This window comes from Alternaria rosae (assembly GCF_020736505.1).
Source record: "Alternaria rosae strain MPI-PUGE-AT-0040 chromosome Unknown BKA58scaffold_2, whole genome shotgun sequence".
Lineage (NCBI taxonomy): Eukaryota > Fungi > Ascomycota > Dothideomycetes > Pleosporales > Pleosporaceae > Alternaria > Alternaria rosae.
Genome location: NW_025763571.1, coordinates 991,652 through 1,017,723, shown reverse-complemented (window position 1 = coordinate 1,017,723; position 26,072 = coordinate 991,652). Strand labels below are relative to the sequence as shown.

Genomic DNA, 26,072 nt, shown 5'->3' with positions numbered 1-26,072 from the left:
TGATTCCCCGTATCTATTCACAAGCACCCATTTCACATTCCATACTCTGTCTCTCTTTGCATTTCACAGTTTCATAGATCTTTGATACAAAATATAATCCCTACAATACAACGACCCTCCTCCTTCTTACAAACAAACAAGTTTTGGTCCCTCTGTATTACTACACAACTTCATACCTTCATTATCAACAACAATGCACACCTTACTCATCGCGTTAGCGACTATAGGACAAGCAGCCGCGGGTCGGCTCCTAGTCGCGTCATATGGAAATGACACTTCTCCTGGCGCTATCCAGACTCTCGAACTACCACCTAGCACAAACGAAAACATTGACCAAACGATGAAAGTTACTCATGAGAACCATGAGTGTGGGAAGTCACCCACATGGCTCGATTTGTCCCTTGGTCGCGAAAGGATAGTCTGTCTAGACGAAGTAGAAATTGGTGCCAACCTCACAATGTTGAGCGTTGGTGCTGATGGCAGCCTCAGCAAGATTTCGAGCAGCCCGGTTTTGGGAGGAGCGGTCTCTTCGGCGTCCTACAACAACGGATCGGCACTTGCCCTCGCTCATGTGCGTACTCCTCTCCCTTTCTAATCCTTGATGAACATGTACTGACAAACCGAATAGTATGGCCCCCAAGCAGCAATCTCACTCTTCACAATCGATGGAAACAACAAGTTCTCATCCCTACAGAACTTTACCTTCGAGAAGCCTGAACAGATCCACCAGGCCGTCCTTGACCCCACAGGCCAATTCATGATTTTCCCTAGTCTCGGTGCCAACCTGGTCCACGTATACTGCATCGACCCCGCAAGCCACCAACTTACGGAACACGAGCCACTCAAATCAAAGCCGGAATACGGCCCTCGACATGCAGTTTTTTGGACAAGCCCCGATTCCAAGACCACATACCTCTTTGTCGTCCACGAGAAAAGCAACAAGATCATCAGCTACAAAGTAGACTACCCTGAGTGTGGCGGCCTGGAATTCACCGAGGTTGACGAGGTCAGTACGTATGGCAACACTACGCTCCCGCCAGTGTCATATGCCTCGGAGATGACATTGTCACCTGACAACAAGTTCCTCGTCGCAGCGAATCGTAACGGCACGGTGTTCAAAGTAGACAATCCCGACCCAAAGAACAGCACCCAGGTTCCAAGTGACTCACTTGCAACATTCAAGCCGACAGCGGATGGAAAGCTGTCATTTGTCCAACTCGCCAAATCAGGCGGATACTACCCTCGCCACTTCAACATGAACAAGGACGGATCCATGATTGCGGTTGCGAACCAATATAGCAAGAACGTTGCTGTCTATAGCCGAAATCTAGAAACAGGGAGGATCGAAGACAGCAAACCGGTGGCCACGGCTGAGGGCCTTGGGCCTGGCGATTTGATGTTTGTGCAGTGGTTGGAGCAACAGTAGATTGTGTGAGATCCTATTGAGAGACGGTTCATGTACACTGTTGAGATGACGTGTACCAGAAGATTGGGGTCATGTCTTGTTATGAGACACTCCATGAGCATCATCATATTTGAAATGGCAAAGTATGTACATAGTTCAATATCACGGAGCATCTATTGAAGATGCCCACTTTTCCTGCGCGACAGCCCACGATACAGCGTCCCAAACATCGCTCACAATCTTGCGCGGCTCAGGCGACGGTATTGTACCCTTCTTGTAGACACCAGTTTCCACTAACACACTAGCCCAATCTGTACCATGCGGACTCTGGTAGTTGTTACCGCCAGCAATGTCACTGGCGGGATTGTCACCGACCATGTACACGCGCTTTAAATGGCTGAGTGGACTACCATAGTTTTGCATCAAACGATGCCGATGCGCTATGAGACGTTTCTCAGCAAATTCGTACGTAGGTCGATGGGGCTTGCCCATTACGACCTTCTGCAACTTAACACCTTGTGCCTGACCACCAGTTATCGCAGCCCAGATACCCTCGAAAGCCTCGCGGAAGCCTCCCTGACCCAGACGTGGTAGGTGATATTTTGCTGCCCACAGCAGGTCTGGGTTTGAGAAGTATAGTGGGGGCTGTCCGTCTTGTTGGTAGCCACGGTTCTCCAGAGCTGGATTGCCGTTCTTCTGTGATAAAGTTCCAACGATGCCACGTTCTGACAACAAGACATCCTTGATGATCTGCGAATCCAACCCCCAGTCTCGGGGATCGTTGTATACAAAGACAGCATCGATGCGGAGCGATTCGGATGGCGAGTCAACGTCGATAGGGACAGGTAGCGGTCGAGTAAAGGTCTTGTAGTAGGACAGCAGTTGCTGCGAGAATGGCCAAACATCCGGGTGAGCAACCATAATGTCGCCAGGTATGACTACGTTCTTGAAACTAGGCAATCTGTTAGAATGCTGCTGCACCATGTAGTGTCGTTCCGTCATACCCGTATGCCTCAGCGACCTTCCTGCATTTATCCTCAACGCCACCCACGACCATGACCGTCTTGTCCTTGAGGTCTTCCATGTCGGCGAAGGGAGTATGGCTTTGAACAAACATGGATGTATCAATAGACACGTCCAGTTTACTGCTCAACTCGGCCACGCGGTCGGATTCGTGTTTGCCGCCGCCATTGGTAAGAAGTATGAAGGGGATGCGCTGTGACTGCAGATACGAGAGGGCCTTTTGAGCTCGCGGCAGCGGATCTGAGCTCCTTAGGAGTACTCCATCGATACTGACAGCCGTCAGCTGCTGTGTTGAGAGGCCGATGGTGTGAAGGCCTTACTCGAAAGCGAAAGCAAATTCTGGGGCACGGACGGTGGGAGCAGCGGCCGTCTGGAATGCGCGGCGTAGAGGCAGGCCGTAGCTGCAGCGAGCAAGTAACCTCATCGCGTGCATCACTATTGGTGGATTGCGAATTCCTTGTGATGATGTGATGTCTTGCCTGGCTACCTGCAGCAGCATGCGCGTCGGGAAATTATTAGTCAGCTGGTCATTGTCGCGTTACCCAATATTGCGTCACACGATTTGAATACTACACATGAATCCTAAGCTTCACATATAATCTATGCTTTTGAGACCATGTACCAAGTAATTGATTCGGTCAGTTTTGGTTATTGCTCGTAGTGAAAATTGGCGCAATCTGAAATCCTAAGGTCCACGTCTGCTCGGTGGGAGCTCCGTGGCAGCTTGCCCGATCCTCATAGCCGACTCCTTCTGTGTACAGGCACGCTGACGTCTACTGACTGGGAGCGTATACAACTCGGAGCAAATCGTGACTCTATCATTCGTTCGATTGACACTGTTGCTACGAGTCTTCCTGACTCGGAAGTTATGCATATCTAAGGATTCCTCTTGCCATCCGGAAGCACGGGAGACACATGGCGTTGAGTGCTCATACACCGGTACCTTTGCATAGCTCATCGAGTCTCCAAATCACAGCTGTTGGTCGCATCATTACAATGCTTCTGTTTAAAGACACTGTATACTCATTAGTTCCTTGAACGAGAAGATATTGTTGTCGGTATGCTTGTATTCGCTCGTCCACGGCTACAGGCGAACCTTCAGCAGTGGATATTTCCCATGTGGAAATTTACTCGCTCATCTCCAACTGACATGAATTGCAATATATAAGGGCTTTCCTACTGAGGAAATTTCACACGGGATAACTTCTTGGTAGGGGAGCCAAACTGCCATACTGACCAATACGATATCTACATCGACCGACTCGTTGTTGAGATCGTAAATCTGGCCCACTCTACTGGACATAGTAGTCGGCGACTCAGACTACCCCTTGCTTAGAACTCGGCATAGAACCTTGCTGAGACTTCTCTCTACCGCTGAAACCTTCTTTGTTCCCATTCTTAACAGGTGCAATGGCGTTGGAACAATAGTAAGCAAAATCACGTGGCATGACATACCGTATCTGAGAACAATAGTAAGCTAACATCGAGTCCCCTCACCGTTGTCGGGACCATGCTCTGGATCTTTTGACAACAACAGCCACAAAGGAAGCTTCGTTATTTCCTATACTGTGATACTCTTCTTCGTTGTATAAGACGATGCTCATGTCCCCGCAATTTCTTCCTCTTCCAGCCAACAGAACACTGTATCAGCAATTACAAGCTCTCTAAATATTCTTTGATCGCCTCGACCTACCCAAGCCAACTCAACTGTCAGCATGGCCCTTTGTCGTGGCACCAAAGGCAGCTGCACCGTCCAACGCAATACCAAAGGCGGCATCAATGGCCTGAGCGGTTGCACCGTCCAACGCAGTGACTTTCCAGGCCACTACACCGCCCAACTTGGTGGCGTCAGTGGCGGCTGCACCGTCCAATAGATAACTCCCCTCTCCTTCTCCCTCTCTCTCGTCAGAGAATCGACAGAGAGACGCTGCTTGTAGTTGCATTACACCCAACAACTACAAATTGATGCGGTTTCGGCTCATCACCGCTCTCACTTCGATCATTCGCTTCTATACGATAACAAGAGGATTGTGTCTGAGTACTTACGCCAATCCAAAAGTACGCAGATACAACTCGCCTCAAAGCCTTGCTATAATACCGATAAAGAAACATGCGAGAATCTTCCGACATGGCCGATCGACCTTAACAACACATGCGGCGATGGGATTGGAGTCTTGTTCTGCCTACGGCTTGGCCTCTTCTTTCCTTGTAAATTATGTACCTAGCACCTAATGCGCACGCCAGATTGAGTCCTCGGGGGGTGGTTTCTGGCTTTGGTCTTTATATTGACAGCAGCGATTGTTCGGAGAGAGCTTAATGATATGTACATACTCGTTCGCCTTATACATCTTCTATCTGTGAGCGCTGGTGACTAATGCGTGTCTCAATGTGTCAGCGTGGTCTTTACCGCCGTGTTTGGTTTAGCACGGCATAATGCAGTCCCATCGAAACTGCGATGGACAGCTGTTTGTGTATCACAGATTTTGATCTCTCTCGATTGATTTAGATATCACCAACAGGAAGAGCTCTACAACACGACAACTTGGGTAGCAACGAAAATGCGAAAAAAGCATTGACACATCACACCGCAACATTTACTGTTCGCAAGAAACCATCTTTTCTATTGTCCATGTTGAAAACGGAAAGGACTATCTGTACATACACATCTGAAATCACTGGAAACAGCCCAACAAGCCTGTTTCAGTCAGATAGCCCTCAGCAGAACTATGCCGCATGATGTGGGTTGAAACAAGGCTACGATACAATGGAGTTTAATAACACGTTCATCACCTTCCTCGTAGGCTCCGTACCGAAGGTTTGCGTGAAACACTGTCTTTCACTGCAGTCGCGGCGCCCTTTGCAAGAGGCTCTCGTGAAATAGGGCTTGTATAAGGCGATTTCTTAGAAGCGCTGCGTAAAGATGCAGGGGTTATGTTTGGTGAAGCATTATCCTCTGAATCCAGTACCTCAGTGCTCGTTTCTCGATTTGGCGTGCTTGGTCGTTGGGGGCGAAGTGCCTTTCTACTTGGCAGTGACCGAGCAGGCTTCTTGACCTTCTTCAGTGCACCAGGCCTAGTAACCTTCCTTTGAAAGCTGACGGTTGTGTGTCGGGTAGATTTGACTGTGAATGGCTTGGCCGTCCGGAGATTGGCTGATCTCGTACGTTTATCAAGAGTTCCAGAATTTGATCGCTGTAGAGCGCGGTTTTCGCGAGATGCGTTCTGGCGCGACAGCGCATCTGCTTCCCTTTCGGCTTGCTCACGAGCAGATTCCGATCGAGCGACAGCGTTCTTCGCCTTCGCGCTAGCTGAGTTGCCTACAAGCATCCTGCGCTTCTTGGGGGAGCTTTGGGTGCTTTCAGAACCAGATCTTCGAGGACCGAGCAAATCCTGGAGTTTGCGTTTCGTGCCGGTGATGAGCGCTGAAGCTATTGACTTCTCTTCAATGGGTTTCTTTGGCTTGGGACCGAGGACCCCACGGCATGATTCAGTACCACAGCGGCATTCCTGAATGTTTTTTTGAGAAAACGGACTAACGAAGTCAGAATGGTTCAACGTATACGTCATGAGACATGACTTACTCAAAATTGTAATCGTAGGTGAGCTCATCGCCAGTCATGATGCCGCGGGGACCGGCGAACAGCGCCATGCGAGGCTCTCCACCCACAGTCCACTTGATCATCTCGCAGTTGGGTTCACACGAGTGATTGACGAATCGAGCAATAGTCCCACGAGTCGCATCGATGATCATTTTGTTGTCGAAGCTCATGAGATAATAGCACTACAGAGAATTAGCGGAAATCTGTATGGCAAGACCTCGACAACGTACCTTGTCTTTCTTGTAGACCTGTTTCATGCGCCGCTCGCATTCAGACTGGGTGATGATCTCTCCAGCATACTCTACGATGATCTGGTGTGGCTCGAACGTTCGCATAGCACGAACACCGAACCCTCGGTCTTTTGTATCGAGAACTTCCACACCATAGTCATAACGGTTGCCTTTTGCACGCTTCTTGAGCTCTGCGAATGGCCGATTGTTACATAGTTCCGGAGGCAGTGGACAGTTGGTATTGTCACATTCATACGCCATGATCCGATTGTGACAGGACTCTCCACAGCCATCCTCTTCATCGCAATAGCATTGAGAGGAGTCTTGCTTGTCGCGTTTCCACAGCGCAGATGCGTCGCCGATGAACCTATCTGCAAGCCGTTAGCATTGTTGACTGAGTGGGATCATACTAAGCTTACTTTTGTTAAGTTTGACCCAACCGTCGACCTTAACCTTTCTGGGTAGAGGACTGTAAGTATCGAATGGCAACTTGAAATCGCGGAATACATGTTTGGGGTCCTCGTTCAATAGACGCTCGCAGGCAAAGATTGGGAGGGGCAAGATGGAGGCCTGCCATGGTTTCTTCACCCTCTTCTTCGCACGGTTCTGGCTTTCTGAGAGACGAGGATCAAAGTCGCGGTCCTGGCCAACATACAAACCTTGCTTAAGCCAGACTTTCGACTTGGGCTTCGAGAAGATCTTTTCTTCCTGGTCTTGGCTATCTGCGTCTCCATCCTCCAGGGCAGCGCGAGACCGCTTGAGAGAAGCCGCGGAGGAAGCTGATTGGCCGGATTTGAAGGATGGTTCTGAAGTACTACGCCGTAAAGTGCTTTTGACGAAAGCCTTTCCTCCTGAGTACATGCTTGCGACGGTGTCGCCGACACCGCTTTTGCGGAGGACCTCCTTACGAAGGTCCGTCACGCGCGAGGAGGTGCGACGTCGTGCCGCCTGGGCGGCTTCGGCAGCCAGCTGATCCTCGACCTGGTCGCTGGCATCAGTCATCTCAGACTTCCGCTTCAGCATCTTCTTTCGCATGGGTGTGGCTTTCTCCTTCCTCGCGAGCTCCTCAAGTGAGCCGTGCACGACATTCTTGTGGTGCTTCTCAAGGTATTTGGTCGGCGTGTGAATTGCAGTTCCGGCGAGAATCTGCACGTTGTACGTGGCGACGGACTTGCGCGAGCTCCTAGCAGGGCGGCGGGCCTCGATGTTGACGGCGTCGTGCGTGGTGGTTTGCGCGGGCGCTGAGGTCTCGCCGAGCATTTGGAGGCCCGGAGCGTCCTCGTACACTTCGACGGCTTGTTCGATCTTCGTCATCTCGGACATGACGCTGGCTTCGTCGCCGAGGCTGGTAGGTGGCGTCGAGATGGAAGGCGACGCGCTGGACGTGGCGCGAGCATCGCCTTGCTTGTCAGTTCGCACCGTGATGTTGGAAAGTGTAGAGGATGTCGAAGTTGGGGATAGATCGCGCTCGGCCATGACAGCGGACGGGCAAGGCAGCAGCACGCGTCGTGGTCGTGGTCTTGAGGGGTGAGGCACTGACGCGCGAAGGAGGTGGACGGTTTGGGCGGGTCAACGGCGCTCACGAAGCAACACTGCCAAAGTCTACGCGCGATAGGCAAAGAGCAAGCGAAGAAACGTGTACAACTGTTGATCCGATTTAGGAGAGTGTGTGGGCATGCATTGGGAGGCGCACCGAGCCAGAATTGGGAGATAGATGGACGGATGGACGATTTGGGGAGGTAAACACATGCAGCTAGTCAGTCAGCCGATTAGGCCGTCGTGCCCTGTATATCCAATGTTACCAGCACCACCACTCTTCGCATTCCGTCTTATTACCGGCACGTACGGACCAGGTCCTCGAAATCGAGCCGGCTGGGATAATGTCATAGAATATACACATAATCAAGAAACCCACTAACCAGTGCATGCAAACTATCATATGGTGCCGTGCCTGCACTCATGTATTGTGAAGAAGCTATTACTTAAGATGGGCTAACCATATGATTACGCTGATCAGAAACATCGTCTCATGCCACAGTCGCGTCTGCAGCGTCACGTCCTGACCTACTAGCTGGGCCCTGGAATGCCCCAGACCCGCTAACATCCTGCATCTCCACCCCGCCGCCCTGCTGCTCTGGCACTAAAGGCGCAGTCCGTTTATCTTTGCGCGAACCAAACCTTTGGTCGCCCTCCTCGTACTTTCTCTTGAAATGGAGATAGGTCGGCGGACGTGGTCGCTGTAATACAGCGACCCAGTTCTTCAACGCTGAACCCTGTGTGAAGGGCCTATGCCGATCCTTTTTAAGGAACTTGTGTGAGTTCAGATATTCACGCGTGGTTTCGCCCCTACCAACCAGGAACAGATGGTATACGCCAAGACTGAAGGGATATGACCACCCAAGGAGTCCGTATATACACATGGCAAAGGGAACACGCCATCGATCGATGGCCTCGCCAAAGGATGCTCCAGTTTGCGTCCGCCAGACCAGTATGTGTGCCAGACTAGCACCCAGGAGGAAAAGACCTAGCAAAGTGGTGGCGCACACGAAGACAAAGAAGTAACGGTAGTTGCGGCGTCCCACGCAGTTGTTGAGCCAGACACAATGGTGATCCTGCGTCTCAATGCAATTGTCACATACACGGCAATGGTGAGCACGTGGAGGTCGCCAGATATTGCAACTCTTGCAATATTTCGTCGGCACCTCCATGGCTGCATTCGTGCCGGTTGCGGAGACCACCATAGTCCACTCGGTGGTGGGCGGGCCGAGGCTGAGCGGATCGTCATTAGGATTAGGAGGGGGGAATGGGTGTAGATTTCGGGGAAGTATCTATACAGCGTCAGTAATGTTCAGGACAAAGGAGGTGCATGACATACGCCCGGATCTGAAGCTGACGCATGAAAGAAAGAGGAGATGGAGACGAGAAGCAAATATGCAAAGAGGATGGGTATCGAAGGAGAAACGTTGGTCCATAGCCAAGGGGCCCTATGGTAATAGTTAGCGTGAGGGACAATAGCAGTGGAGGGGAGTCCACGAACGAGAAGCCGAAAAAGAGACCAGCAGGTAAGATGATGAGGATTGCCGTGGCGACATTAACTGGACGGTCGCGCGTATTTTGTAATCTACCACCCCAGCAAAATGCGGTATTGCCAGAGAAGTACTGGTAGTTTCTGCCGAGCTCCCGCTTGACTGCCTCCTTGGTAGCTTCTTTGCGCGCTATTCTGGGTGACGACTCGGCAGAGGTGAGTTTCTCGTGTCCTTGATGGGGTCGCATTTGGGCTGAGCGTCCGTCGCGACTGGATAACATGAAGCTGGAACCAAAAGAGCGGGGCGACTTGCTGGGCGTTGGGAGCTTGCCGGAATCGTGACCATGAACGTTAGAGAGATCCAGGTGCTGAGGCCTAGGTCGCTGCAGGGGGGTGATGCTCTCGCCTCGACTGCGCACTGTTTCTGCGCCGGTGGGCGTGGTGTTGGCTGTGGTGCGGTCGGGCATGTCTCTGTCGGTGATGTCGGTGCCGCGCGACGGCGGAGGCTGCGGGTCCAGCTCGTGATGGAGGCCCAGGGTTGGGGCACCGTGCCGAATTGTTTGCGTAGAGCCTGTACTCTGGCGATACGGATTGCTGCCCGTTTCGTGTGTAGTGTCCGAATAGAGCGAGCCGTGGCCGAGGAGGGAATTGGGGCGTTGGTTGCGTTGTTGTTGAAGACGCTGCGAGCTCATGGGGCGAAAGAAGCCGTGGGCTGCCAGCGGAACATGGGTTCTACTGGCAGACGTCGTTGGGCGGCTGTGTCCTAGACTGCCGGCGACGCTCATGCCGCCTCCTCGTCGTGCAGGGCTGGCCTGAGACCATCTGTTCTGGCTGCCCGAATTTGCAGTCGCAATCGACGACGGTCGCGAGGGTGGCAGGCCGGGCTCGCCTGCTGGGCCCGTCATGCCCAACACGCGACTGCCAGTCGAGCTGCGCTTCTGTTCGGACGGCGTCATGGCCATGGTGATGTGGTTTCGGGCGCTATTACACTCTCGGCACGCAGCATGACATCAAAGAGCTGAAATTGTGGCTGGAGGGAAGGCACGGCTTGTACAGCGCGTGGTCGCGACGAATACGGGGAGCGCGGATGGGCGAGGATGGCGACCGGCAGGGAAGGAGCGACTGGAAGTGAGTGAATGGAAGGGCTGCGGCGCCGAAAGGCTAATGGAATGATGGACAAGATGTGTGATTGCGCTGAAAGGGGCGCATAAAGTTGATGCTCGACCCTTCGACGTTGCCCGGCGCACTGCAAGGTCCGCCTGACTGTTTCCGGTATGGCCGTCGCTGTGACGCAGCCGCGAAGCTTGGCGTCCGCGAGATTCAACATCGAACCACTGCTCCGCGCTACACGCATCCCATAGCTCGCATCCCATCCACGCCAGTCACACCCCATCATGTCCTCCATCATTGCCCGCTCGGCCTTCCGCGCCGCCCCGCGCGTCCGTCCTGCGCCTACTCTTCGACGATGGGCCAGCGCCGCCGCCGAGGGCGAGAGACAAGCCGGCAAGAACGCCCTCAAGACCGGAGCGAAGCGCGACCCCGAACTCTACGTATGATGCGACAAGTCAATTGTGAAACACAAGGCGGATGGCTGATTCGTCTACAGGTTCTGTTCGCTATCATGAGCGGTGTTTTCGGCCTGGCAGGATGGCACTTCTGTATGTTCCCGAATACATCAATTCTGCCTTGTGCACCCGTCTTCACATGCTGACAATTGCAAGCCCGCTCTCCTACCAGTGCCTCTTCGGAACGAGCCGTCGCCAAGGCCGCAGGCAGTGAGCCTTGGAAGCAGGATGGTGGTGTAGGCCCATACCAGTACCACCCTGGGGGTGACACCAGCGTCAAGAAGGATGCGCCTTCTGCACTTAATGTGGTCGTCATTCCCAATGTCACTCTCCCCAAGGTAAGCTGAAACCAATGACCACAAGGAATCAGACTGTATTGACGACCATAGGAACTCCACGACACATACAACAAGTGGGGCAAGGACGGCTACTAGACACGCAAACTTCCATCAACTACCCAATTTCCAATCAAAACCACATGGCAGCAGAGTGCGGAATTCTCCTTTAGCTATGCGTCTGTACATAAGACTGTCATTTGTCCCACTGCATAGATCAACAAGTTCTCTTTTACGTCTCCATACAGATTGGTGCTGCACAGTTCTGGTCTTTCTAACAACGCAGCAACAACATTAATGCAGACTCGAAAGAAAAGGACCTGGTGAAGCACCACGGTAATGTTCAGTAGACCTTTTTTTCTCTTTTTTTTTTTTTTTTTTTTTTTTTGGATATATGTGCATTGTATATCTGTACACGTCCGACTCAGGTAATGTTAGGGAGACCATTATGCACCCGACTGGAAAGATCCACGTCGTGTCCGTCCTAGATCGAAGTATACATGCTTTTGTTCTTCTAGACTCTCCCCAAATTTGGTCCTTGCGAAGGGCACTGTGAACCCTGAGTAGGAGAGCTGGTAGAATGTAGTCTATGGGTATCTATAAGTGCACCATCAGTCTGAAAGTCCGCCCGCCAACTGCGATCAAGCTGCACTTGGTAGTCGCTTCCGAATTTCGGCAATCATATCAGTTCTGTTGACTAGTACGCCATCTTTCTCGGGGTCGTTGTCGTCTTTGATTCCCAGGACCTTAATCTTGACCTTGCCGTCTTTGAGCTCATCCTCACCAAGGATAACGAGGAGCGGGACGCCGGCCACCTCAGCTTGTTTGAATTGCTGAGGGAGTTTCGGCTTCAGTTTGTACGAGAACTCAGCCTTGATGCCTGCAGCCCATAGCTCTTGAGCGACTTGCATACGTTCTGTCAATAGGCCAGTGAAGCCTTTACCACCAAAGGCTGCGACGAACGCATCGACATCTTTGGCACGCTGTGTCGACTGGCCGCGGGCTTTCATGATGCTAATGATTCGATCAATGCCGAAGGATATGCCAACGCAAGGAATAGGCTTGCCACTGAACATGCCCACAAGCCCGTCGTAACGACCACCGGCGGCGACACTTCCTACACCGATTTCTTGCTGCTGACCTTGTACGCGCGGCGCTGAGCCTTCTGTAACTACCTCGTAAATGAGCCCAGTGTAGTAGTCTAGACCTCTGGCGAGTGAGAGATCGAAAGAGATCCTCTTGCGGGCACCAAAAGCATCGAGGTATGAGAAGAGCTGTTCCATCTCCCGAACACCCTGGCTGACATCTTCCGACTGAGAGAGAGTCTCGTTCGTCTTGAGATAGTCGATGATGTCGTCACCGCCTTTGCGCTGCACCCATTCACCAATCTTATCGGCAATGTCTGCTGGCAGTCCCTTGGTCTCCATTTCCTGCTTGACCTCTGACCATGGTAGCTGCAGCGTGTTAGTAACTGGCAGAGACCTGGAGCTCTTCTGCTTACCTTGTCTAGTTTGTCTACTGCCGAGCTGATTGGCCGTATCAGTTCTGCCTTGACGCCAGCAGCCTTGAACATGCCGTCTAGAATCTTCCTGTGATTTATCTTGATTGTGTACGAATCCCACTTGAGCGCATCGAAAACGTCGGTCGCGATCTTGAGTACTTCGGCATCTGGGATCATGGCGTCGTAGGAACCCGCAATATCGAAGTCGCATTGGTAAAACTCTCGCATGCGGCCCTTGGTCATCGCTGGTTGGTCGCGGCGATACACCTTAGCGATTTGGTATCTCTTGAAGTTCTGAACGCTAGGATTCATGGCGAGCCATCTTGCAAGCGGAACGGTGAGATCGTAGCGCAGTGAGCAGAGCTCGCCGCCTTGATCCTGTAGATCGTATATCAACTTCGAGTCTTCTCCATATTTACCGCTGAGGATCTCTTTCAGTTCAAAGACGGGCGTGTCGAGTGTCGTAGCACCGTGGCGCTTGAAAACTTCCGTTACGGTTTGGAACAGGTTGTCGCGAAGTGCGGCATCCTCGCCGGTCCCTGAGATAGTTAGCGAGTCGTTTGGGCGCAATGTGGGCAATACGTACAGTCGCGTGTGCCCTTTGGCACCTTCAGGTTGAACGATTTGTTCTTGTCTTCTTTGCCCATGTCGTCGTCGAAGCCCAAAGACGAAGTTTGCGTACAGAAGCGGCGGCGGGGTGCGAGAATGTGGGTTCGGATAGTTGTTAGGCTGACTTTACGGTATGCGAAGGTATATCGGAGGGCGTCCTGGAAGAGCGCGGGGCAGACAAAGTGGGGTGAAATGCGCTGCATGGACCTGGAAAGTGACTCAATCGCCCAAGAGCAAGCGCGCATGTGCAAAGAATCGTTCTACTCCGCGACTTGGCCCGTGCATCTTCACACCGACGTCACAGCGGTAGCCAAAATGTTGTCACACAATTACAACGAATAAATTGATGCATGGGTTTCTAGTCATCTCTCTGCGTGCAACTACCAGGCCAGTCGAAATTTTAGCAGATCTCTTTGTCCATAGCACTCAGCTACAACTGTCAGAATCATGTCGATGGCTACCCTGGTGTTCCAGTCACTCTCGGACAATGGGGTAATGGACTGTGGTTTGGCCTGCGTCGGCTCGGAAATTGGGGCTAATTTGGTGGCACTCGCAGTTTGCTGCAGTTCTCCCCGGCGTATCTCTTGTCGCTGCCTCTCAGCCTCGACCCGTGAGAGGTGATGATGGACTTGCGTTGGGGGCGTATGAGGCAGAGGCACTTGTGAATGTACCAACCGATCTCCGAGTTGCGAAAGAAGACGCGCTCGAGCCTCCTCGAGACCTCCATCTTCCGGAATGCTTTCGGATTTAACTTCATCCTCAGACATGATCATCTCTGCGTCAGAATCATCCGTCTCTTCAATGACTGTGTTTTGACCCAGCGCGACGTCGTCATTTCTGATGGACGTCGAGTCTAGTACATTGTCTTTCTCATCAGGCACACCGTGCAGAGTTTGTGTGTCTTTTTGCGCGAGATCCCCCGCGTCATGAGTTCCAGGTGTTTGTTCTCCAGGATTGGTCTCTGGGACTTCGGGACTAGTGTCCTCGTCTTCTTGTGCATCACTCGTCAATGTTGCGTTGTCTGCGTAGAGTCGGCCCACTAGCCGGCCTGCACTGAGCCCCAAGTCTCGGATCCTGCTCACACGCTCATGGTCCAAAGTACCGAAATCTCCAACCAGGGCCAACAAGGTCCATATCCAGCAGCTCTTCTCCTGGGATATCTTAGCTGATCGACCCAAGGCTAACGTGCAACCTTGTAGAGCCATATATAGCGTCGATTCGTCCATGTACACGATCTCGTGAAGGATCGGCAAGTCCTTCTCTATGGTTTCCGACCATTCCTGCTTCCCAGACTTTTCTGCGTTTGCGCGGTTCGCCGCTGTGTCTGGTAGTCGTCCATACCTCCGAATGTCGGCGAGTTTCTTGCGAAGGTTTCGAAAGCGCTGGAGGAGAACATTGGTGCAAGCTTCCTGTGGATCAAGGGCAAATGAGTCTGTTTCCCATTTGGTAGCGTTGTGCTCCCTATCCACGGCTATCCATGTCCCTTCCCTATACATGACGCGTTGAGTGTCCATGGGGCTTTTGTAGTTCGATTCGTCATAGTCCGAGTCGAGATTGCCAGCGTTGACGTTATTTGGGGCTATGAGTAAAGTGGGAATCGCCGATGCTTCAGACCTATGTCTCATGTATAAGCGATGCACTTAATGATGCTCTTATGTGAGAGGGTTTCGAAAGATAGAGTAAGCACTTACCGGACACCGTGAAGGTAGGCCAACGCTTCGCTTGTAGACTCGTCGGATGACTGCTCTTCACCATCGAGTCCTGGTAGCACCGTCCGTGTTCCATACTCCTGGTACGAATCCACAGCGCGTGGTCGTTTTTTAGGGTGCGCCGTGATGCGCTCGATCCTGGCGCGCTTAACATCAGGGACCTCTTCTTGCGCGCACTTTCTTTTGCTGCCGTATGCGGTCGGGGGCGCTGTCGAGGGGGATATGGAGGGCGGCTGTGTCGGTATAAGGTAACTATCGGGCCGCTGTAGTTTGTTGTAGCTCTCACCGTCTTTAGTAACAGCCAGATTTACCCCCACGGTTGACATGTTTGCGTTGAAGGTTGTAGAGTCCTGGCTCCGGTTGATGAGTGATTGCGGAGACGCGCTCGGAGGTGACCTACATCGGTCTAGCGTGGCTCACGTACCAGACGTGTCCACGGGTCACATAATGTGGGTCGGCACAATCAATCTCAGGGAACCTTGAAATGCGGCAGGTACATATATGAATGTCTGACGTTAAGGTTGACAATATGTGCAGAAAGAACATGTGGTTTATTTCACTGAACTACATTAACTTGCCGTCGTGCTCCTCGTAAAGCTACTCAGCCAACAGCTCTACAATCTAGATATGATAATGAATTCCTGCGAGCGTACGCAAAGATCTCAAAGCAAAGGAAATCATAGTAGGATTGATCTCATTAGCCCTTTCAATCCCCCCTTGTGTCTGAGGCCCAGTAGCTTGATCATCATTGTGCCTTCCGTTCGATGTTTTCTTCTACCGGCTGGTAGGGGTACTTGATCGTGAGACACCAAATGTCCAAATAGTCGCAGATCGTCCAAATAACATCCACGATGAAGCTTCCGTGCACACCGACAGCAAGACCTAGACACATGAACACAAAGGCGACCTGATAAACATCGTTGCCCAAGGCACTTGGCCAGCCCACACCGATGTGCTCCTGTAGCCATGGCCCGAGCGAGTCGATCACTCCGTAGATGAGAGGGTACATTAGTACGTTGCCTCGAGGAAAACGGGATTTCGTAAGGTGAGAGATGATCATGCGGCCCACTGAGTACGCGTTGATGAGACCAGCGTAGAAGATGAACGGAACCAGATGGTGATGCAAGATCATAGGTTGCAGGTACAAGTACGCCGTGATGAGGATCCAAGCCGCCCCGAAGGTAAGAAGACCCAGGAGAGCGACTCGCGCCTTTTGACCACGGGCACGACGCGCCTTCATTACATTTTGCGCGCTGTGTCATTGTCAGCCTACTGTTTCGTGCAGTGGCAAGTGTTCATACCTTGAAACAGTGTTAAACACGAGCACAACTCCTCCATAGACCATGTACCATTCGTTCCATGCCAGATTGTACAGCACTTGCGGAATGAATCCTTGCTCTTTCACTCCGAGACTTTGGATCATGGAGCGTTGCCAGAAGCTACCTCCACCAAGGTAGGCCGTTGAGGCATACACTATGCACAAGGTTATAATACCCTCAACTGGGCCAGAGATAACACCAAGAGTCAGTGTATGGGTATGGTACTCATCCCAGGTTTGCACGTAGAACGTTAAAGATGCTGCAGTAGTTAGTAAGATAGGACGCAAAGCGAGTAATGTCAAGGTGCTGGCTTACATGCAAAGAGCGTGAGGACTGTCTTCCAGCCTTGGCCAAGATTCATTGTCGCGGAGAACAACAATACTTCCAGTGTCGTGTTGATCGCATCGACTCCATGATCGAACAGCTCGCCTAGAGGACCGCTCTGGCGAGTCCTGCGGGCCTGACTCCCATCCACAGCATCGAATGTTTGGTAGAGGAACAGTCCGATGGCCCAGCTGGCGTACACCCACGGCGGACAATCTTGATCAAGGGTCGGTGTATACCAGAGCAAAGTGAGGAAGTTGACTATGATGAACCCGAACCCAGAGAGTGTTATCTGCAGCATTATGTAAGTAAGGACGAAGCTCTTGCCGTGGGGTTCGACATGTAAAATCTTTTGCTTGATGCTAAACTTACAAGGTTGGGTCTAAGACATGTTAGTATTGCTTCGTATGAGATGTTGAAAATACTTACGCCATCCACATAGGAAAGCATTTGATGACCACATGAGAGTAGAAAGGCTTGAGGACATATTGTGAAAGCAAGCTGTGATCCACGCCGGAGTACTTGTACTCCCTGAGCTTTGGCAGCTTATCCTGTCGTATGTACACCATAGTGTGTGGTTCCCTTAGCACCAGCAACTGTTGGCGAGTTGTGGTGGGGTTCTGGTAGCGAAAATGATTTGGGCGGCGTTGTTGCTATGTGGGTGGTGTGCCAAGCGCAAAATCTTATGACGTAGCCTCTGGCCGCCGGTTTTGGCAACCTCTTAGCGCGAAAACGGTATGTCAGGTACGACTACTACCTGCGCGTGCACAACGAATGAGGTAGAAGATCATGTTCTACAAATGTGTATCTGAAATTGATGCAGCGCCTCGCAATTTCGCACCACTTAGATGCTGGATGCTTGGTAACTTCACTAGTAATACTAATCTCATTCTGAAACATTGTGATCAATCTTCCTCACATATATTATTCGGCAGACATGACACCATCTCACTGCAAGCAGCGCACAGTCGCCATTTACTTGGTCGTACGCCAGATGAGTGGCTTGATCGGTGCAATCGAAGCTTATGCAACAGTGCTCCAGGAGCAAGGAATCAAGATCCTGCTCCTCATGGTCTGGATGAGTGGCACTGTCTTGTGCACTGTCTCGCCCCAGCCTTCTACGCTCCAGCTCTGTTCGCGACGGACCTTGCGTTCCTCCAGGTTGGCGAATTGCCACAGATGGTGTACTGTGTTCAGATCACCAATCTGGACAAACCAAGCACCCACACCCTCCATGACTTCCCGCCTGGCCTTCAAGCCACGTCGCCAATGTGTCTCCCACTCGAGCAGATTGCCAGGATGTAGTGTGTACGAGCGCAATTCGAACAAGCCACCGAGCTGGCGTGGCGGTGTCGTAGGCCAGAAGGAGAACTCTTGCATGAGGGAGTTTTGCTTGGATTTGATCAAGGTCCTGAGTTTGGCATCGAACGCAGGGAACTCTGGATGGGATTGGATGTTGTGTAGCGATTCGTGGTAACCCTCGTAGCGTTGGTACTCCCAGATATGTACTTTGGTGCATAATTAGCATATTGAGACAAGAGCGAGCGTTGGAGCGAATTGCAGACTTACCAAAGGTGTTGCAATCTCCCACTTCCGTCCTCCAGCTGCCTACTAGATGGACCTTGTTCTCGGGAATAGACGCCATCTTCGGGTACCAGCTTCCAACTAACTCGGTGTACTCGTCGACCTTGTCTTGCAGTACCTCGTGAAATACAATGGAGTGGACGTATTTGCCGCGAGCTAAGACCTGAGAAAAGCTACGCTCAATGTCCTTGTCGAGTTCGCGGCCCTCGGGCGTGCCGTAGATGAGAGATGATAGCGCACCGCCCTTCTTCTTGCCGTTTTCTTGCTCACGGGCGCGGGCATCTCCTGTAGTTTATCATGTTAGCGCTCTTGGGCAATTCAGGTTGGGCGATATGCAACGGACGCTCTTCCTGTTCCTTTCGCTTCTGAGCAGCTACCAGACCGTCGCGAAAGCTCTTCTGCTTCTCGTTGAAGCTGGCAGCACTGTCGGGTGTGATGTCGGCGAGGGTAGGAGCTTTAGCCGGGCTTTGTGTCGGAGCGCCAGTACTGAAGGCTTGAGAGCGGACGGCAGTGGCACATGGCGGGGAGAGGATGCCGCGCACACTGGCACAAACACGGCGTGTGAGCATGATGGTTTTGTCAGGGCCGAAGTTGGAAGGTGAGGTTAAGTTGCACACCAACGCCGACAGCGTGTAGGAAGTGGAGTGATGGTGGTGTTTGTGTCGGTTTGGGCGGGCTACAGCACAGCTTCCCCTCAATCAGCCTACTGCAGCTCTCCCTGTCAAGCTCGCTAGCGTCCCGCTGCCTAGGTATCCGCCTGGGGCACTGGGGTAAGCGGGCCCCACTGCAAACCTTCCCAACCGCCGTCACGCGTCTACATATCAAGGTCGCGCCGAACGCTTTCATCGCGTCTTCAAGCCAAAAGTTCAGATCCACAGTCTTATTTTCTGTATCTCATCTTTTGACATGGTCGTAGCAGCCCAATATGTACCACCAGATTGAAATGAGACCATTTGGATCAATTCACTTCCCGACCTCGACCTCAAACGCCGCCATCCCCAGCTGCTCCTTACATGCGTGTGGCTATTTATACCTTGGCAAGCAGCAAGCAGCGACAAGACCCTCTTAACATGTAGCTTGGTCCCTGCTTTCCTCATACTCTACTATGATCATACATGAAGAGCTATCCACGAATGCGATAGCCGTCCCACACTGGCGGAGCCCACACTAGATGAGACACTGGACACCCCGGGGGTAAAAGGAAACGTGATCTGAGATTGCAAGAACATGACAGAAATGAGCACATGCCCAGGCAAGATGGATGTTCAGTCCTCGTCAAATATCTGGAGCACGTTGTCAAGAATGGTAATGACCACGCGGGCTTGCAGACCGGCATCAGCCATATTGTTGCCTTTGTGCGGACCCATTATGGACGGCCTATACGAGGTCAGTTGATACATAGATCCGGTCGAGTGATGACTTACGCCCAACAGATACCCAGATTTGCGGTGCTCATGCGGTTAACCTCGGAAGATTGCTGCACACGATGCAGGTGCAAAACAAGGGCACGAAGTGTCGCATAGTTCGGATCGGGTAAAGCATTGATTAGCGCGTGCATGGAATCACGGCGCATGGTCTCGTCATCGATGCGTGCAGCATCGATATACTTGCCATAGAATTCGCGGGTGAGCAGTGGATCAGGAAGCTCGCGGAAAAACTGTTTCAGCAAACCAGCCACGCTGTTGACGTCGTGCTGAAACGACTCTGGGTTGCGGAAATCTACTTGAGAAGCGTCTGTATGCGTTAGTCGAACGCATTGATGAATTCTCATAAATACCTACCACTGTCAAAGAGAGCTTTCATTTGCTGAATATGCGACGAGGTTCCGGGGATACGATAGATGCCCTCTACTTCCAATCCGTATAGATCCACAGCCTGAATACACTGATAGACTACCATGGGTACGGGTGAGCCATCTCGGTGGAACAGGTCTTCCAGAGTGACGCCGAAGACGGGATTGACCGGGGGTTGGGCATTGTTGTAAAGAACTCCGCTAGTCTGCTGTGCCGTAGCCTGACCGACAGGTCCACGAGGGTAGTCTGACTGTGGGTAAGGCGTGGGCCCCACGGGTGAGTAGGGCGAGTTGTTGAACTGCGGCGCTTGGGAAGGCTGTGGTTGCGATTGCAGCGACGAAGGCGGTAGCTGTGCGGGGCCCCCAAACGAGGGCTCGAGACTGGGAGGGCCCTGAGGCGATAGAGGGTTGGCATCTGGCTGCGGCATAGAGAAAGAGGGTGGCGGCTGACTTTGCAGCTGCGTGGAGGTACGTCGGTTACTACTCGCAGCAGCAGGTGGTGTTGGATGTGACCGCGTCTGCGCCTGTGTCGGATGCTTCAGGTACTGTAGCTCTGATTTGGCGATAGGTGCTTTAGAGGCATGGCTCAAAATGTATTCGTCAAAGTCGCGCTCATTATTGATCTGGTAGATGAGCTGATTGATGCTGGATGGGGCCTGAGTAGTGGCGCCCTTAGATGGCTGTGGACTGACGACCTGGCCATTGTTGACGACAAGTTTCTCGTTGAACGAGGCTATGACGGCGTCAGTCGAAGTTGATGCAGGCAGCAGGTGGACTTACCGTATTTCTGCATTTCCATGGTCAGAGCAGCATCGGTTTCCTTGATGAGATCCAGCAGCGCGGAGACAGCCTGGGGCCGCAGAGTCGCGACGAGCTCTTTGCGGGAGACCTGTGCCGTCTGGACTTTGGCGGCATAGTCCTGATCTGCCGCCTGTGTCTTGCGCTGGAGGTCCTCCTCGTGCTGGGCGGCCGACTTGGGCCCCTTCAAGCCAAACTTCCTGCCCGCACCTGTGTCGCCTGTCTTGACCCGGTCAAGGTCTTCGGCCAGCTGGTCGTACTTGGCCTTGGCCTTCTCGGCCAGCCGTTCGGCGTCTTGAACCTTGTTCTCTGCCGAAAGCCCCTGCTGCTTCCAGGTTTTGCGGCTTGTGTCCATCTTGTTGGCCAGCTGGAGCAGGTTCTCGTGCATGGCGTGTAAGGCAAGGCCGAACTGGGTGCCATTGTCGGCGATGCGCTCGTTTGCGTGGAGGACCTGCTCGAACTGCGTCTGGTAGCTCTCGTGCCGCGTGTCAGGCTTCCGCACGCCGTCGAGCGTCAGGCGGCTCAGTTTCTTGAGGCTGCCGGCGTGCTCTTCCTCGAGAGCTCCCCGGCGTTTGAGAAAGCTGGCAAAGTCCTGCCCAGCGTGTTAGCCATCGGAATGCAGAAGAGCCCGGCGTGATGGCCACTGACTCTGGCGCTCGCGATGCTGGCCTTGAGGCGGTTCAGCAGCGTGGAAACGCCCACGTCTGAGTGCAAGATTTCTTGCACGCGCTGCTGCGTCTGCGCATTGTGGGGTGCGCTCCCTTGTTCAGGCGATGTGGGAGCTGCTTCCTCAATGTGCGAGGCGGGGGCACCATCATGCGTCGGCGACGATGCGCTGTTCGGGTCGGGATGGACACTGTCGGTACCCTCCATAGATGGTATTGTATTTGGGGCAGCCATCGCAGACGCGGATGTTGGAGTAGCAAGTAATGGCTGCGTCGTCGTGTCGCGGTCGGAATGCGTAATGCCGCGCGCTTCGGCGGAGGCGGAGATGCTGCACGGACAAGCTCCACGCAACGTCATCCTTCCCTCCATCAAGTTCTGCCAACCGTCCTCACGCGCCTGATCAAGCACGGCAGCATCGTCTACCTTTGGCAGCGTGCCTTTCTTGGCTCACCGTCTTCATCGCCCTCCTGCTCCGTCTCGCCATGTCTAGCGGCTTGCCGGATGAGGTGGTGACCTGCCTCCAGAATGCCCGCTTTGTGAGTCCCTCCCAAACGCTTTTATCTTGTCTCATCTCATTCTTCCATCGGGACTCACATGAACCCCTCTCCTCGCTTGTTTGAGCATTTCGTTTCTCCAAACTCTTCCAGCCAAGTGTCGTGATTTGTACCCACCCCATAAACACGTGCATTGCCAACACCCCCGACCCCCTTGTATGCTCATGCGCCGTACTAATGAGTTCAAACAGCTCCATCTTGCAACATGCTCGGAAAACATTCCTCACGTCTCGTTGATGAACTACACCTACTTACCTAACACTCCGTATTCTCCAACTCCCACTATCATCATGACAACACCTTCAACTTCCCGCAAGACACAAAATCTCGAGGCCAACACTCGAGTCTCTCTCCTGGTGCATGACTGGATATCTCACCGCCCTCCAACCTTAAGCCAGCCGGGTCGCTCGCCCTCGCCGTCAGGCCCAGCACCACGTTCGGGATCCTTGGCCGAACTTCTCCTTGGCATGAACACCGCGTCCCTGAGTCGCATCAGCGCCACCATCAATGGCGTTGCTGAACTCGTGCCTTCTGGCTCCGAGGAAGAGACATGGTACAAAGCCCAACACCTGGCTAACAACACCTTCAGTCCTGGTGGCGAGGACACACACTCGGTTCTTCCTGCTGGCGAAGGACTGTGGGGCGGTGGTGGCATAGATTTACGAGAAAATGCTGATGAATCACTAAGAGAAGGTGATGGGGGCACCAAATGTTACGTCGAGGGAGCAGAGGTCAGAGTTGTCGTAGTCAGGGTTCGTGACGGACGCATCGCAGACTGGAAAGGCCAAGTCAGAGATTGGAGCCTTTCAGAAATCACACAAGAAATCAGGCCGAACGGAATGTCGTCATGAGAATTACCAGGAGTCTCTTTTGGAAACGACCGACATGTTTGGAGTTCTACGACTTTTGTCGCGTATGCAAGGGGTTGCCGTATTTGCGCAGCATCTGGTTAGTGGCATACCTTTCGTCAAATCAGGTCCATGTATCTTAGCGCTATCTCGTGCGTGGCTTGATGCTATCTCCTTTGTCTCAAAATACCAATTAGCAGACAAAAGCTGGGGGCTTCTCCTACTTCATCTCGTTTTCACATCCCCGTGTTACATCACAATACATGTCACATGCGATAGCATTTATGAGAAGGCTCAATGTGCAAGACTACTCCTCTTAATGGCGCTATAGAAGAGACCATTCAGGGTTATTTGACGAAGTGAAGGAGACTGAGACAGTCTCATCAGGTGAGCGAAGAAATACTGCTGTTGACGCATGCACTGACCGTTGCAAACGCGCAGACTCGTTGCCTGGCCTGTTCAGCCTTGGCGCGGCCACAAACCAAGCCTCTGCTCTCACCATCTCGTCGAAATACCACCAACTCCCACTGCTCAAACCCTTTTTCGTTTTGCAGTTCCTCCAAAATCTCTCTACAACGACTACTTCTCACAGTCCAAACCCATCCAAACATCTCCTTCAAATCACCTTTTCCGAACTCTCTTGCAACAATACTCAACCTCGTCATGTCAAGCAACGACTTTGTTGCCCGTCTCATGCGCAACCCTGCCGAAGCGGAAATCGACAGATTTCTTCAGACTCGCAGTGGCAAGCAGATGGTCCAGTTGTTTCGTTTAATCCCAGACCCTAAGGCACAGGCTGCGCTCACAGCAAGGCTGCTGCTGCTTGGACCTCCAGTCAATGACACTCGCTTCACCACTTCAGAGAAACCCAAGAAAGCTCTCAACGCGTTCGTTGCTTTCCGATGTAAGTCCATTACTCACCATTGCGGTAACCATCACTAAAACTTGTAGGCTACTACGTCACGGCCTCTGAGTTGAAGAAGTGGCCCATGAAGAAGCTCTCCAGCATCATCGGACTTCTCTGGGAAGGCGATATGTACAAGTCCTACTGGTCTTTGTTCGCTAAGGCCTGGTCTGCCATCCGCGACCAAGTTGGCAAGGATGAAGCTCCCTTAGACCGGTTCCTCATCATCATCTGCGGTCACCTCAATATACCTGAACCTGAGTCATACCTCGGCTTTTATGGTTGGTCTCTCTCAATCAATAAAGACGGTAATCCTATAATCTCTCGCGACGGCTCTCCCGAGTTCGCATGCATCGGCGCCGGAGTTGTGGACATTGCGCTCTCAGTTGAGGACATCATCGCCTATGTCCAGTCAATGGGATACGCGCCTACCTATGCCGCTATCGAGAGCACTTCATCGTCGACTTTCCTCGGACGCTCTGTCAACTCAACTATGGAGAAGGGTGGTTTCGCCTTGGGAGCGACACCGATCGCAGCGCCTGTGATCGACCGCCGCATTGTTGCTCGCAACAAGCGCCGCGCGAGGCGAGATATTGCTAGGACTTCTGCTTTGAGGATAAACATCGAGCAAGACATCCTCGCCGCGCATATGGCTGTCCCTGAACACGCCGGCAAACACGTACCTGACCGTTGCCCAACTGCTGCTCTCCCCAACTATGATACCAACCCGTTCTATCAGCAACTCGTTAATTACCTCGACAGCCCGGCCATAGACTCTCAAGAAGATGCAGATCTTCAGGCCGACGCAACTCTGATCGACAAGGCATTTGTCTCCGACCGCATGGCTTACGGTGACATCACCAACTTCGCATCAAGCATGGTCTTTTATCCAAATGATTTTGACGCGTTTCGCCCAGGCGCCAACGAGGATACAACACTTCCTACATTCGACGATTTCTCCAACGCTTGATCGTGCGGACACGTAGCCTGTATCTTCACAGTTTGTGCGACGCAGGCCCACACGTCACTGATCAACGATTCGCGCCTCTTGGTACCCTGCCGGACCCCACACACCGTCACTCATTTGCAGTCGATATGTTCCGCGTTGCTTTGGCAACACAATCGGCTTGCCTCCACATCTCGATCGGGCATCCCCCTTACTTTGGCAACATTCCTTGCTCTTAGCGCACCCAAAAGCCTTTCGCTTGTCACTAGCCTGCCAGCTTTTCTCATGAAGCGCCCAGTCAAGCACATCTTCCACTCTTTTCCCGGATTACGATTACGATGACGATTACGACCCGCGATACCCCAGGCATTGTGTATACAGGGGGCACAATGCCACAAAAGAGCTTTTTAAGTCTTGATGATGAGAATATGGATGAATTGCGTGTTTTCTCTCTTGAACACCACCAAGTTCCTTGCAACGATGTATGATACGTGGTCACTACTTCAGATACCCCAATCAGATCCCAGTATCTCATACGGTGCAGAATACATATCGTCGATCGTGCGAATATGCACAGCATCAGGCAGACATATCATACCCAAAAACAAATAGATTAAAGATACCAAAAATGCACAAACCCACCTCTTTCCCTTGCGTGATCTGGATATGATTTGCAGTGATCTGATTACCGACTTGCTTGATCGACGTGACCTTAGGCTGACATGTAAAGAGATGTATGCAATGCTGTGATTGTGATGTTGGTGGCGGCATGGAAGGGTGTGATGGGCTTGCATGATGGTGGCGTTTTAGTCCTGACACTGATGTCGTTCTATAGTATCCCTTAGTGAGGCTGATGGACTCATCAGACTACAAACGTATCGTGTACTGGAATTCCCGCCGCTGCGGTTTTGCAAGGGTAGAGATGAATCGTGGTGGCGTATTGGTGTCGAAATGGCCGGAACTGTCTCGCCGCTCGTCCGAGCGCGCCTATGTAATGAAGGACTCTGATTCGCCTAGGCGTACGCGGAGATGGTCCATAGGGTTTGAATAAATAGCTGGGTTCTTTAATAAGTGGATGGGACATATAGGTATCACATCATGGTTCAGTATTGGTTTGGGTGTCGAGGATGACTCACTGGGAGGAGTATCATCAGCGCAAATCTATATCAAGCCTGGCAAGCACTTCACACAGGATTTCTGAGTATATAAAGACGAGTTAGGGAAGTCTTTACAGTTTTGCACACAGTGGCCATAATGTCACGTCAACAGATAGATTCTGGTATTTCAGTCCAAATGGTAGCATCTATGTACAATATATTTCTACGTCAAGCTTGGCA

General features: G+C 52.2%; 12 protein-coding genes across 12 annotated transcripts; 4 read left to right on the top strand and 8 right to left on the bottom strand.

Annotated features, from left to right (window-relative positions):
• Positions 1-193: 193 nt before the first annotated feature.
• On the top strand, positions 194-1,426 carry BKA58DRAFT_408597 (3-carboxymuconate cyclase; the record flags this gene model as incomplete). Its single annotated transcript, XM_046172098.1, has 2 exons — positions 194-571; positions 629-1,426. 2 exons carry the CDS (start codon positions 194-196, stop codon positions 1,424-1,426), a joined length of 1,176 nt encoding a protein of 391 aa, XP_046028690.1.
• Positions 1,427-1,567: 141 nt separating this feature from the next.
• BKA58DRAFT_408596 (HAD-like domain-containing protein) lies at positions 1,568-2,861 on the bottom strand (the record flags this gene model as incomplete). The annotated part of the gene is made up of 3 exons (XM_046172097.1): positions 1,568-2,357; positions 2,410-2,697; positions 2,749-2,861. 3 exons carry the CDS (start codon positions 2,859-2,861, stop codon positions 1,568-1,570), a joined length of 1,191 nt encoding a protein of 396 aa, XP_046028689.1.
• A 1,926-nt stretch (positions 2,862-4,787) lies between these two features.
• BKA58DRAFT_353651 (uncharacterized protein) lies at positions 4,788-8,099 on the bottom strand. Its single transcript, XM_046168600.1, has 4 exons — positions 6,676-8,099; positions 6,257-6,627; positions 6,009-6,208; positions 4,788-5,959 (listed from the first exon to the last, which is right to left on the bottom strand). Exons 1-4 carry the CDS (start codon positions 7,730-7,732, stop codon positions 5,215-5,217), a joined length of 2,373 nt encoding a protein of 790 aa, XP_046028688.1. The 5' UTR covers positions 7,733-8,099; the 3' UTR covers positions 4,788-5,214.
• Positions 8,100-8,172: 73 nt separating this feature from the next.
• BKA58DRAFT_376065 (palmitoyltransferase erf2) lies at positions 8,173-10,481 on the bottom strand. Its single transcript, XM_046169477.1, has 3 exons — positions 9,294-10,481; positions 9,132-9,240; positions 8,173-9,084 (listed from the first exon to the last, which is right to left on the bottom strand). The coding sequence occupies exons 1-3, from the start codon at positions 10,241-10,243 to the stop codon at positions 8,284-8,286; spliced, it is 1,860 nt and encodes a 619-aa protein (XP_046028687.1). The 5' UTR covers positions 10,244-10,481; the 3' UTR covers positions 8,173-8,283.
• Positions 10,482-10,620: 139 nt separating this feature from the next.
• On the top strand, positions 10,621-11,567 carry BKA58DRAFT_376063 (uncharacterized protein). The gene is made up of 4 exons (XM_046169476.1): positions 10,621-10,831; positions 10,888-10,939; positions 11,003-11,184; positions 11,236-11,567. The coding sequence occupies exons 1-4, from the start codon at positions 10,676-10,678 to the stop codon at positions 11,278-11,280; spliced, it is 435 nt and encodes a 144-aa protein (XP_046028686.1). The 5' UTR covers positions 10,621-10,675; the 3' UTR covers positions 11,281-11,567.
• Positions 11,535-13,510, bottom strand: BKA58DRAFT_376062 (uncharacterized protein). Its single transcript, XM_046169475.1, has 3 exons — positions 13,269-13,510; positions 12,683-13,221; positions 11,535-12,635 (listed from the first exon to the last, which is right to left on the bottom strand). Exons 1-3 carry the CDS (start codon positions 13,492-13,494, stop codon positions 11,823-11,825), a joined length of 1,578 nt encoding a protein of 525 aa, XP_046028685.1. The 5' UTR covers positions 13,495-13,510; the 3' UTR covers positions 11,535-11,822.
• A 102-nt stretch (positions 13,511-13,612) lies between these two features.
• On the bottom strand, positions 13,613-15,359 carry BKA58DRAFT_376061 (uncharacterized protein). The gene is made up of 2 exons (XM_046169474.1): positions 14,983-15,359; positions 13,613-14,905 (listed from the first exon to the last, which is right to left on the bottom strand). Exons 1-2 carry the CDS (start codon positions 15,324-15,326, stop codon positions 13,672-13,674), a joined length of 1,578 nt encoding a protein of 525 aa, XP_046028684.1. The 5' UTR covers positions 15,327-15,359; the 3' UTR covers positions 13,613-13,671.
• A 173-nt stretch (positions 15,360-15,532) lies between these two features.
• BKA58DRAFT_376059 (ethanolaminephosphotransferase) lies at positions 15,533-17,298 on the bottom strand. The gene is made up of 5 exons (XM_046169473.1): positions 17,073-17,298; positions 17,016-17,025; positions 16,635-16,935; positions 16,302-16,578; positions 15,533-16,253 (listed from the first exon to the last, which is right to left on the bottom strand). The coding sequence occupies exons 1-5, from the start codon at positions 17,210-17,212 to the stop codon at positions 15,746-15,748; spliced, it is 1,236 nt and encodes a 411-aa protein (XP_046028683.1). The 5' UTR covers positions 17,213-17,298; the 3' UTR covers positions 15,533-15,745.
• Positions 17,299-17,312: 14 nt separating this feature from the next.
• On the bottom strand, positions 17,313-19,062 carry BKA58DRAFT_84128 (NIPSNAP-domain-containing protein). Its single transcript, XM_046176017.1, has 3 exons — positions 18,571-19,062; positions 18,213-18,512; positions 17,313-18,151 (listed from the first exon to the last, which is right to left on the bottom strand). The coding sequence occupies exons 1-3, from the start codon at positions 18,794-18,796 to the stop codon at positions 17,667-17,669; spliced, it is 1,011 nt and encodes a 336-aa protein (XP_046028682.1). The 5' UTR covers positions 18,797-19,062; the 3' UTR covers positions 17,313-17,666.
• Positions 19,063-19,492: 430 nt separating this feature from the next.
• Positions 19,493-21,690, bottom strand: BKA58DRAFT_408589 (uncharacterized protein; the record flags this gene model as incomplete). Its single annotated transcript, XM_046172096.1, has 5 exons — positions 19,493-19,604; positions 19,652-19,961; positions 20,009-20,752; positions 20,800-21,409; positions 21,466-21,690. The coding sequence occupies 5 exons, from the start codon at positions 21,688-21,690 to the stop codon at positions 19,493-19,495; spliced, it is 2,001 nt and encodes a 666-aa protein (XP_046028681.1).
• Positions 21,691-21,850: 160 nt separating this feature from the next.
• BKA58DRAFT_376051 (uncharacterized protein) lies at positions 21,851-23,199 on the top strand. Its single transcript, XM_046169472.1, has 2 exons — positions 21,851-22,019; positions 22,071-23,199. Exon 2 carries the CDS (start codon positions 22,196-22,198, stop codon positions 22,886-22,888), a length of 693 nt encoding a protein of 230 aa, XP_046028680.1. The 5' UTR covers positions 21,851-22,019; positions 22,071-22,195; the 3' UTR covers positions 22,889-23,199.
• BKA58DRAFT_84101 (mating type protein MAT1-1-1) lies at positions 23,192-24,956 on the top strand. The gene is made up of 3 exons (XM_046176016.1): positions 23,192-23,272; positions 23,327-23,789; positions 23,837-24,956. The coding sequence occupies exons 2-3, from the start codon at positions 23,549-23,551 to the stop codon at positions 24,757-24,759; spliced, it is 1,164 nt and encodes a 387-aa protein (XP_046028679.1). The 5' UTR covers positions 23,192-23,272; positions 23,327-23,548; the 3' UTR covers positions 24,760-24,956.
• The last annotated feature ends 1,116 nt before the right edge of the window (positions 24,957-26,072 follow it).

Coding starts and splice junctions, on each gene's coding strand:
- BKA58DRAFT_353651 (XM_046168600.1), bottom strand. CDS start 7,732: ATGGCCGAGCGCGATCTATCCCCAACTTCGACATCCTCTACACTTTCC. Junction 6,209..6,256: donor AGGTCTACAAGAAAGACAAG/GTACGTTGTCGA, acceptor AATTCTCTGTAG/TGCTATTATCTCATGAGCTT. Junction 5,960..6,008: donor ACCTACGATTACAATTTTGA/GTAAGTCATGTC, acceptor TGACTTCGTTAG/TCCGTTTTCTCAAAAAAACA.
- BKA58DRAFT_376065 (XM_046169477.1), bottom strand. CDS start 10,243: ATGGCCATGACGCCGTCCGAACAGAAGCGCAGCTCGACTGGCAGTCGC. Junction 9,241..9,293: donor GGTCTCTTTTTCGGCTTCTC/GTTCGTGGACTC, acceptor CTATTACCATAG/GGCCCCTTGGCTATGGACCA. Junction 9,085..9,131: donor CGTCAGCTTCAGATCCGGGC/GTATGTCATGCA, acceptor GACGCTGTATAG/ATACTTCCCCGAAATCTACA.
- BKA58DRAFT_376063 (XM_046169476.1), top strand. CDS start 10,676: ATGTCCTCCATCATTGCCCGCTCGGCCTTCCGCGCCGCCCCGCGCGTC. Junction 10,832..10,887: donor AGCGCGACCCCGAACTCTAC/GTATGATGCGAC, acceptor ATTCGTCTACAG/GTTCTGTTCGCTATCATGAG. Junction 10,940..11,002: donor CCTGGCAGGATGGCACTTCT/GTATGTTCCCGA, acceptor GACAATTGCAAG/CCCGCTCTCCTACCAGTGCC.
- BKA58DRAFT_376062 (XM_046169475.1), bottom strand. CDS start 13,494: ATGCAGCGCATTTCACCCCACTTTGTCTGCCCCGCGCTCTTCCAGGAC. Junction 13,222..13,268: donor GCCAAAGGGCACACGCGACT/GTACGTATTGCC, acceptor TAACTATCTCAG/GGACCGGCGAGGATGCCGCA. Junction 12,636..12,682: donor CAGTAGACAAACTAGACAAG/GTAAGCAGAAGA, acceptor AACACGCTGCAG/CTACCATGGTCAGAGGTCAA.
- BKA58DRAFT_376061 (XM_046169474.1), bottom strand. CDS start 15,326: ATGTCAACCGTGGGGGTAAATCTGGCTGTTACTAAAGACGGTGAGAGC. Junction 14,906..14,982: donor GCCTACCTTCACGGTGTCCG/GTAAGTGCTTAC, acceptor CATGAGACATAG/GTCTGAAGCATCGGCGATTC.
- BKA58DRAFT_376059 (XM_046169473.1), bottom strand. CDS start 17,212: ATGGTGTACATACGACAGGATAAGCTGCCAAAGCTCAGGGAGTACAAG. Junction 16,579..16,634: donor AGTCCTCACGCTCTTTGCAT/GTAAGCCAGCAC, acceptor TAACTACTGCAG/CATCTTTAACGTTCTACGTG. Junction 16,254..16,301: donor GTGTTTAACACTGTTTCAAG/GTATGAACACTT, acceptor ACAATGACACAG/CGCGCAAAATGTAATGAAGG.
- BKA58DRAFT_84128 (XM_046176017.1), bottom strand. CDS start 18,796: ATGCTCACACGCCGTGTTTGTGCCAGTGTGCGCGGCATCCTCTCCCCG. Junction 18,513..18,570: donor GCGAAAGGAACAGGAAGAGC/GTCCGTTGCATA, acceptor GATAAACTACAG/GAGATGCCCGCGCCCGTGAG. Junction 18,152..18,212: donor GGGAGATTGCAACACCTTTG/GTAAGTCTGCAA, acceptor TATGCACCAAAG/TACATATCTGGGAGTACCAA.
- BKA58DRAFT_376051 (XM_046169472.1), top strand. CDS start 22,196: ATGCTCATGCGCCGTACTAATGAGTTCAAACAGCTCCATCTTGCAACA.
- BKA58DRAFT_84101 (XM_046176016.1), top strand. CDS start 23,549: ATGTCAAGCAACGACTTTGTTGCCCGTCTCATGCGCAACCCTGCCGAA. Junction 23,790..23,836: donor CGCGTTCGTTGCTTTCCGAT/GTAAGTCCATTA, acceptor TAAAACTTGTAG/GCTACTACGTCACGGCCTCT.